Genomic DNA, 8,705 nt, shown 5'->3' on the forward strand with positions numbered 1-8,705 from the left:
GGAGGCTAGTCCAGGGATTAAGGATAGGCTTTATTTTAAAGAAGCAGAATGGAGTCTGACCAGAAGTCAGCCCCCTTTGCACAGCTCCAAGGGACTTGTATTAGTTAGTTGGAATGTGGGAGGGGTCATGAGAGGTGAGGGAAGTCATCTTTCCTGCAGAGTGAAAGATGCTATGTCCAAGACTGATTTTAGAATTACTACCTTCCACAAAAGGTGTCAATTTTGCACAAAGGCCTTATCTCTAGTGCCTGCCAGGACCAGGGTGGGAGATTTTCTGATGCTTCCCAGGAACACCAACCTTGAACCATTTCAGGAGGGTAGGAAGAGGGTTGCTATGACCATGCCATTTGGTCTCTGACCTGCTTTTTATCACTAGCTGTCCTTCCACAATGACTGTGCTCATGTGAGTAGCATAAGGATTTACAGAAGTATGGGAAGAGGGTTGCTGTAATCATGCAGTTTGGTTTCTGGCCTGCTTTCTTTCACTACCTGTCTCCCAAATAGCTGTACTTTTGTCAGGGTCCTGAGGATTTCTTTCCTATGGTTCTGTACCAGACCCTGATACTATTTTACTGCTTCACTCCCTCACTAACACTGATGCCAGGGCCCCATTTTACACACAAGGAAATTGAGGCTTGGAAGCCTGCCAGCCTCTACCTTAGGTCTGTAGCCATGGGGCTATTTGATATGTGACTATGTGATGTATGTAACACCAGGCCTGGCACTGTCAGTCGTAGCCCTGTAGGGTTAGTTATTGTCCTGGATGCTTTTCATATTCTTTGCCCCAAGGGTGAGCTGCCACCCAGCTCCTGAGTCATATCTTCATGTCTGGAGCTAGATTGGGGGTGGTTTCTATCCTGAAATTTAGTCACCTGTTGGAGGGACATTGGGCACAGATCCTAGGCTCTAAAATGAGTCATCTCTTCCCAGACCAATGAGAAATCAGAGATTGGAACCCACCTGGTATATCATACAGGCTGGGAAGCAGAGGTCCAAAGAGGGAGGAGGGCTCTTCTGGGGTAACACAGCTCAGGGATAGAGACACAAAGGCCTAATTCCCGACAAAGGGGTTGGATGGGGCAGTTGAGTTCTGCGGGGGAAGCATCTCCCAGCAGTGGGAGAGGTGCCCCAATCAGCTGCTTCTATTCTAGACTGTGAGAAGAGGGGTGAGTCAGCCTGTTCCAACACACACAGATGGGCTGGGAGCTAATTTTCTGGGATGCCAAGTTTCCTGATTCAGCACTGGGGATTTTGGCTGAGTGTATTCTGGGAAATGTCAGGCCTACAGGAACCAAGGGCTCCCACTCCCGCCATCCCGCACATGGGTGGGGAGCAGAGAGGGCACGGTGAGTGAGGGAATAGAGACTCAGGGTGCAAGTGAGGGGGGTTTATGTACGCAGGAGAGTTGAAGGCATGAGTCTGAGACAGGAGCAAGGCAAGGGATTTATATGCACAAGGAAAGAGGTTGGGTGCCGAGATGTGGGTGTCTGTGCAAAGTGGAGGAGCTCCTTGTGCAAGGAAAATGTTTGGTGGGAAGCATGTGTGTTCAAAGGAGAGATGTTGAGCCTGCCAGGGATAAAAATAAGAAGAGAAGTTGGCAAGATGTTCGTGAAGAGGAGAGGTGTGAAGTTTGTAAGGGAGAGTGATGTTTGCAAGAAAGACAGTGTGGCAAACAGAAAGCTCTGCCGCGCACAAGGCATTTTGAGGTGAGTGGAAGGGTATATAGTGGGCACGCGGGGTGCCCCAGCATTCCCGGACGCCCACCCTTGTGCCCAGATCCAGCACCTCAGCCCCGCCCCCGCCACGCACAGTGGGCCGTGCTTCGTGCCAATCAGCGAGCTGCTGTTCCGCCGTTGGCTAAATGACCGGAGGGGGCGGTGAGGCAGAGATTCCCGGAAGCACCCGAGGTCCCCAGCGCGAGGTGGACTCGGAGCTTGAGAGCTGTGGGTGCTTAGCAACGAGGGGAGGTGCCCAGTAGCGGGTTTGGTGAGGGGGGAACACCCGGAGGAATTGTGAGTGCCTAGCAACAGAGGGGAAGGCGGTACCCAGCAACGGGGCAGGTGGGGGTGTGGGGTTCAGAGAAGTGGAGAGGTAGCCGTGGAGGACCTGTGGGTGTCTAGTAACGAGGGAGGACCCTAGCAACGGCGGGGGGTAGGAGAAGCGGGAAAGTGGGTTTTGGGAGGCGCTCAGGACGAGCTATGGGTTCCTAGCAACGAGGGGGAAATCAAGAGACATTGTGGAAATCTGTTAACTGGGAGGAAGTCTTTAGCGGGTGGTAATCTTAAGTGGACGCTTGGGAATGTGGGGGCCTGGCAAAGAAGCAGGGCAAAGCAGGAAGGCTAGTCTTGCAACTCCTATCTGAATAATCCCTCCTCTTCTCCCCCAGGCAATGTGGCTGAAGGTGGGGTACCTACTGCGGGTAACCTATGGAGAACGGGGACAGATTGTTGGTCTACCTTGTGGGCCCCTGGGGCCTGGGGCCCACTGGTGGGTAAGAGACTGGGGAGGGGACCTCCCAAGGGAAGACCCTGATGGACATTTCAGAGGTGAAAAGATAGGGAGGGATCCACAAGGGCCAAGCAGACCCATGTCCTCCTTTCCTTACCAAAGTGCATATCTCTTGCAGGGACCATGTGGGGGTTCTTGGGCCCAAAAGTTTCATCAGGATGGGCCTGGAAGAGGTTTGGGTGAGGAGGATATTCGCAGGGCCCGGGACGCCCGTCCCAAGAAGACACCCCGGCCCCAGGTATCATTCCCCTCACTTACCCAGCAATAGCCCCTGAAGGCTGCTGGGCTCCTGAGCTTGGAGAAGGATGGGGTGGCAAGCTGGTGGATTCTTGGGCACTATGCCTACTTTCCTGTCCTCAGAGCTTTTCCCCATTTCTCAGCTCAGTGACCGCTCTCGCGAACGCAAGGTGCCTGCCTCCCGCATCAGCCGCTTGGCCAACTTTGGGGGTAGGTGCAACTTTGGGGAATCTAGATATAACCTTCATTAGAGGAGGTGGCGCAGAATGAAGCAAGGGAGAAGATGAATCAGAAACAGAAAGGAAGAAGAGACAGGGAAAGATAAAGATCAAGAGAACTGTGATGTGCACCTCTACCCGCCTGCAGTGACTGCACTAAATCAATGAGTGTTTATTTCCATTCTGTAGATGAGGAAATAGAAGTTAAGAGAGGTGAAATGACTCTCCTAACTTCTGTTTCCTCTCATAACTGGGTTTGGAGCCAGATTGTTAAAACTTTAGGTCACAACTTACATGAAATAATTATTTTTATTTTTATTTATTATTATTATTTTTGGCTGAGGCTGGTTCAAACCCACCACCTCCTGTATCTGGGGCCAGCACCCTACTACTTGAGCCACGGGCGCCACCCCACCATGAAATAATTTAGAGGTTTGCAACCAGCATTAATGAAAAAAAAGAGAATAGAAAATATGAGTGTACCCGTACAACAAGGGAAAGTCTTGTTTAATGAAATATATATACCATGGTCTGTGCTGATTATAATGTAGATGTCTTCTTTACTGTAGATCATGGTTCAGGTTTTAATGATACAGATTCAGTCTAAAGAGGCAGTCGAGGGTGCTATTTGGAGCTCTGGCACCAGGCTGCCTAGGATTCAAAGGGTGACTCTGCTATGTCTTCACTTTGAGACTCTGGGCAAGTTACTTCTCTGAGCCTTGATTTCCTTTTCTATAAAACTGAAGTTTTTCTTTAAAACGTATTTTATAAATGCGAGGACACCTTATTTGAAGATGAAAATCAGTTAATACATATAAGGTAGTGAAAACAGTACCTACCATGTAGAAAGCACTCAGAAAATGCCAGCATAATAATTTACAGAGACAATGACAGTGAAAGTGGCAGAAACACCCAAGATGTCTTTAGGGATAAAAAGAAAGAGGAAGCAGAGGAAATCAGAGCTGGAGAGATGACATCAAAGAGGAACAGAGAGAAGGAGGCCTAGATATGTGCCAGGTAGAGAGAAGAAGAGAGATGGAGAAATAAATGACTTAGAAAAGGAGAGATGAGTGAGTGTTACAGCTCTTTTAGAAATTGTCTAGTAGGTTTTCTGGTCCTCACTGGAAGACTCTCCCACAAAAAAAAAAAAAAAAAAAAAAGGATTGATAAGCACAAAAATGAGGTATAGACAGAGAAATGAGTCACTGGAAGATGGAGAGACCCAGAACAATTATTTTGTGTGTGTGTGTTGAGACAAAATCTTGCTCTGTACCCAAGGCTATAATGCAGAAATACCATGATAGCTCACTGCAATCTCAAACTCCTGGGCTCAACCAGTCCTCCTACCTCAGCAAGTAGCTAGAACTACAGGTAGGTGCCACCATGCCTGGCTAATCTTTTCTATTTTAACCTTGGCTGCACACTAGAATCATCTGGGATAGCTGGGTGCGGTGGCTTATACCTGTAATCCCAACACTTGGGAGGCTGAGGCAGGTAGATTGCCTGAGCAATCTTGAGTTCAAGACCAGCCTGAGCAAGAGGGAGACCTCCCCACTTCTAAAAAATAGCTGGGCGATTGGTGAGCACCTGTAGTCCCAGCTACTTGGGAGGCTGAGGCAAGAGAATTGCTTGAGCCCAAGAGCTTGGGGTTGTTGTAAGCTACCATGTTTCCCCGAAAATAAGACACTGTCTTATATTTATTTTTTCTCAAGAAGACACACTAGGGCTTATTTTCAGGGGACATCTTCCTCTCCGTACCGAAATGCATGGCGTGGCATAATAATGCATAGGTCTTATCAGAGTAGGGCTTATATTTAACAAATGCATAGAAATCCTGCTAGGGCATTATTTGGGTAGGTCTTATTTTGGGGGAAACATGGCACTCTACCAGGGGCAACAAAGTAAGACAGTCTCAAAAAAAAAAAAATTCATCTGGGATGCTAAAAACAAAGTACAAACTCCAGGTCTCATCTCAGGCCAGTTTAATCAGAAGTTCTGTGTGGAATCTGTTCATGATATTTATAAAAGCTCTCTGGTGGCTCACTGCCCGTAGCACAGTGGTTACAGTACCAGCCACATACCCCGAGGCTGATGGGTTCAAAACTGGCCTGGACCAGCTAAACAACAATGACAACTGCAACAAAAAGTAACTGGGCGCCTGTAGTCCCAGTTACCTGGGAGGCTGAGGCAAGAGAATTGCTTAAGCCCTAGAGTTGGAGGTTACTGTGAGCTATGACGCCAACAGCACTCTACTGAGGGTGACAAAGTGAGACTCTATCTCAAAAAACAAAACAAAAGCTCCTGTGGTAACTAACGTGCAGCCAGGGCTGAGAACAGCTGGGAGGGAGAGACAAAGAGAGAATAAAGAAAGGCAGCCTCACTTTGAAGGAAAATTAAAACAGAGTCAGAGACTGATTCAGAAACAGATATACAGAGAGATAAACATGCTGAGAGAGAGACTGAGAGAAAAGAGAGGGTCAGAAGAGAACACCCCAGACAAGCACTCAGGCTCCTCTCTTTATCTCCAGGACTGGCTCTGGGCTTGGGGCTGGGAGCACTGGCAGAAGTAGCCAAGAAGTCCCTGCCAGGAGGACATGTGCAGTCAGGTGAGTGAGCCATATCACCTAGGTTCACATTTTGACTGTGTGACCTAGGGCACGGGGCTTTACATCTCTGAGCCCCAGTTTCCTTATCTGGAAGATGGACATGATGATAATATACCTACCTCTTAGAGGTTTTTTTTTTTTTTCTAGAGACAGTCTCACTTTGTCACCCTTGATAGAGTGTTGTAGCATCACAGCTCATAGCAACCTCCAGTTCTTGGACTTAGGCAATTCTCTTACCTCAGCCTCCTGAGTAGCTATAACACCCGGCTATTTTTTGTTGCAGTTTGGCCAAGGCTGGGTTTGAACCTGCCACCCTCGGTATATGGAGCCACTGCCCTATTCACTGAGCACAGGTGCCGCCCACCTTTTAGAGTTTTTGTGAAGTTCTCAGAACAGGGCTAACTCATTGTTGGAGTTGTGATTAATAGAAATATATGACCTGAGGCTCGGCGCCTGTGGCTCAAGTGGCTAAGGCGCCAGCCACATACACCTAAGGTGGAGGGTTCAAATCCAGCCTGGGCCCGCCAAACAACAATAATGGCTGCAACCAAAAATTAGCTGGGCGTTGTGGCGGGTGCCTGTGGTCCCAGCTACTTGGGAGGCTGAGGCAGGAGACTCGCTTGAGCCCAGGAGTTGGAGGTTGCTGTGAGCTGTAATGCCACAGCACTCTACCCAGGGGGACAGCTTGAGGCTCTGTCTCAAAAAAAAAAAAAAAGAAATATGTGACCTGAGAAAAAATGTATTTGTTTGTTTGAGACAGTCTCACTTTGTGGTGCCTGGTAGAGTGCTGTGGTGTCATAGCTCACAGCAACCTCAGACTCTTGAGCTTAAGCAGTTGTCCTGCCTCAGCCTCCACAGGCCCCCTTCACAATGCCCAGCTAGTTTTAGAGGCAGAGTCTCGCTCTTACTCAGACTGGACTCAAACCTGTGAGCTCAAGCAATCCACCCGCTTCAGCCTCCCAGCATGCTGGGATTATAGGTATGAGCCACTGTGCCTGACCCGATCTGAGAGAAAATTTAACCATTGGGAATTCCTAATGATATTCAGCAAGAGAGGAAAGCTGAATATCAGAGTGCTAGGATGTGTGTACTACAGAGGTGAAATTTGATGTGTGTCCTCAACCAAGTCAATGTCTTGAAAACAAAAGTGCAAGTGGGTATTCTAGATTAAACAGACTAAAGAGACATGAATTGACAAATGGAGTATGGGAACCATGATTGGAGGTTAGTTTGAAAAGAACAACCATGAAAGACTTTCTGGGGAACAACTGGAAAATCTGCATATGGACTGAATAGTAAATATTAGGGAAATTGCGTTAATTTTCTTACATATAATGATGGTATTGTGGTTGCGTTGGAATATCCTTATTCTTAGCAAAGCTTAAGTGCAACTACATGCAAGTGGGTCAGCAAAAAATAATAATAGTAAGTGTGTGGGTACACACACACACACAGATGAAGCAGAATGCCACTGTGTTAAATCAAGGTGGAGGGTGTGCAGTGTTCCTGAAACTATGTATGCAACTTTTTTATCTCTTTGGATTTTTTTCAAAATGAAAAGTTGAGGATAGGTGGAGGATTAGGTTTTGGGTAAGGTCCATACCGTGTTCTACCATTACCATGCTGTGTGACCCAGGGCCAAGTGCTGCATCTCTCCCAAGTTTTCTGTTTCCTCATCCTGAAAATTAAAGCATTGATAATTTTTACCTCCTGGGATGATTGTAGTCATTCAGCCTGAGAATCCAAAAAGACACTTAGGATTTGCCTTGGAAGAGGGTGAACACTCAACAAAAAGCTCAGTAAATTTTTGTTTGTTTGTTTGGAATTCATTGAGAATACAGAGAAGTAGGTTACACTGCTTGCATTTGTTAGATAAAGTCCTTCTAGTAACTTTTTTCTTTTTTTGAGACAAAGTCTCCCTCTGTCACCCTGGGCTAGAGTGCCATGGCATCAGCCTAATTCATAGCAACCTCAAACTCTTGGGCTCAAGTGATTCTCCTGCCTCAGCCTCCCAAGTAGCTGAGACTATAGGTGCCCACCACAATGCCCAGCTAGTTTTTCTATTTTTAGTAGAGACAGGGTCTCTCACTCTTGCTCAGGCTGGTCTCAAACTCCTGAGCTCAGACAAGCGCCTGCTTTAGCCTTTTTTCTCTTTTGAGACAGTCTCAATCTATTGCACTGGCTACAGTGCAATGGTGTCATGCCTCTGTCTTATGCATACCTAGTTTACTGCAATCTCAAACTCCTGGCTCAAGTGATCTTCCTGCCTAGGCCTACTGAGTAGCTGGACTATAGGCATGTGTCACTATGCCCAGCCTCAATAACATTTTTATAAAATTGACAAAAGCTTAAGAAATGCTTTACTGAAACATAATATAATTTGTATAGAAATCTACACATACATACCTATAAGCATATAGGTTGGTGCATTTTTACAATGTAGATCCATCTATACCCAAATCAAGAAACCCTAAAACAGCAGTTTTCAAACTGCTTGGTTTCAGGATCCCTGTACACCCTTAAAAGTGGTGAAAAATTAAATGAAATGTATTATATGGTCCAGGCGCTATGGCTCACACCTGTAATCCTAGCACTCTGGGCAGCCAAAGCAGGTGGATTGCTTGAGCTCACAAGTTCGAGACCAGCCTCAACAAGTATGAGATCCCATCTCTACTAAAAATAGAAAAACTAGCTGGGCATTGTGGTGGGTGCCTGTAGTCCCAGCTACTTGGGAGGCTGAGGCAGGAGGATCACTTGAGCCCGAGTTTGTGGTTGCTGTGAATTATGATGACTGCCATGGCACTCTAGCCTGGGTGACAGTATGAGACTGTCTCAAAAGTAAATAAATAGGCTCAGCACCCATGCTCAGTGGTTAGGGCACTGGCCACATGCACCAGAGCTGGTGGGTTCAAACCCGGCCCGGGTCTGCTAAACAATAATGACAACAACAGCAACAACAACAAAACATAGCTGGGCATTGTGGAGGGTGCCTGTAGTCCTAACTACTTGGGAGGCTGAAGCAAGAGAATCACTTATTCCCCAGAGTTTGAGGTTGCTGTGAGCTGTGACGCCATGGCACTCTACCAAGGGTGACATAATGAGTGAGACTCTGTCTCAAAAAAAACAACAACAACAA

At 47.0% G+C, this 8,705-nt stretch overlaps 1 protein-coding gene and 1 non-coding gene across 2 annotated transcripts in view; both read left to right on the forward strand.

Moving 5' to 3' along the window:
* Window positions 1–1,908: 1,908 nt before the first annotated feature.
* COQ8B (coenzyme Q8B) overlaps window positions 1,909–8,705 on the forward strand; it is a 23,660-nt gene continuing 16,863 nt past the window's right edge. Inside the window, exons 1-5 of the mRNA XM_023508246.1 lie at window positions 1,909–1,943; window positions 2,387–2,491; window positions 2,627–2,746; window positions 2,889–2,955; window positions 5,492–5,569. Of these exons, the coding sequence (XP_023364014.1) occupies window positions 2,390–2,491; window positions 2,627–2,746; window positions 2,889–2,955; window positions 5,492–5,569 (367 nt within the window). The 5' untranslated portion in view covers window positions 1,909–1,943; window positions 2,387–2,389. The remainder of the gene's footprint in view (window positions 1,944–2,386; window positions 2,492–2,626; window positions 2,747–2,888; window positions 2,956–5,491; window positions 5,570–8,705) is intronic.
* LOC111722303 lies at window positions 4,036–4,097 on the forward strand. The gene has a single exon (XR_002771136.1). It is a non-coding gene; the product is annotated as a U7 small nuclear RNA (small nuclear RNA).

The sequence above is a fragment of the Otolemur garnettii genome, unplaced genomic scaffold (assembly GCF_000181295.1).
Source record: "Otolemur garnettii isolate 467f Iridium unplaced genomic scaffold, OtoGar3 scaffold00233, whole genome shotgun sequence".
Classification (NCBI taxonomy): domain Eukaryota; kingdom Metazoa; phylum Chordata; class Mammalia; order Primates; family Galagidae; genus Otolemur; species Otolemur garnettii.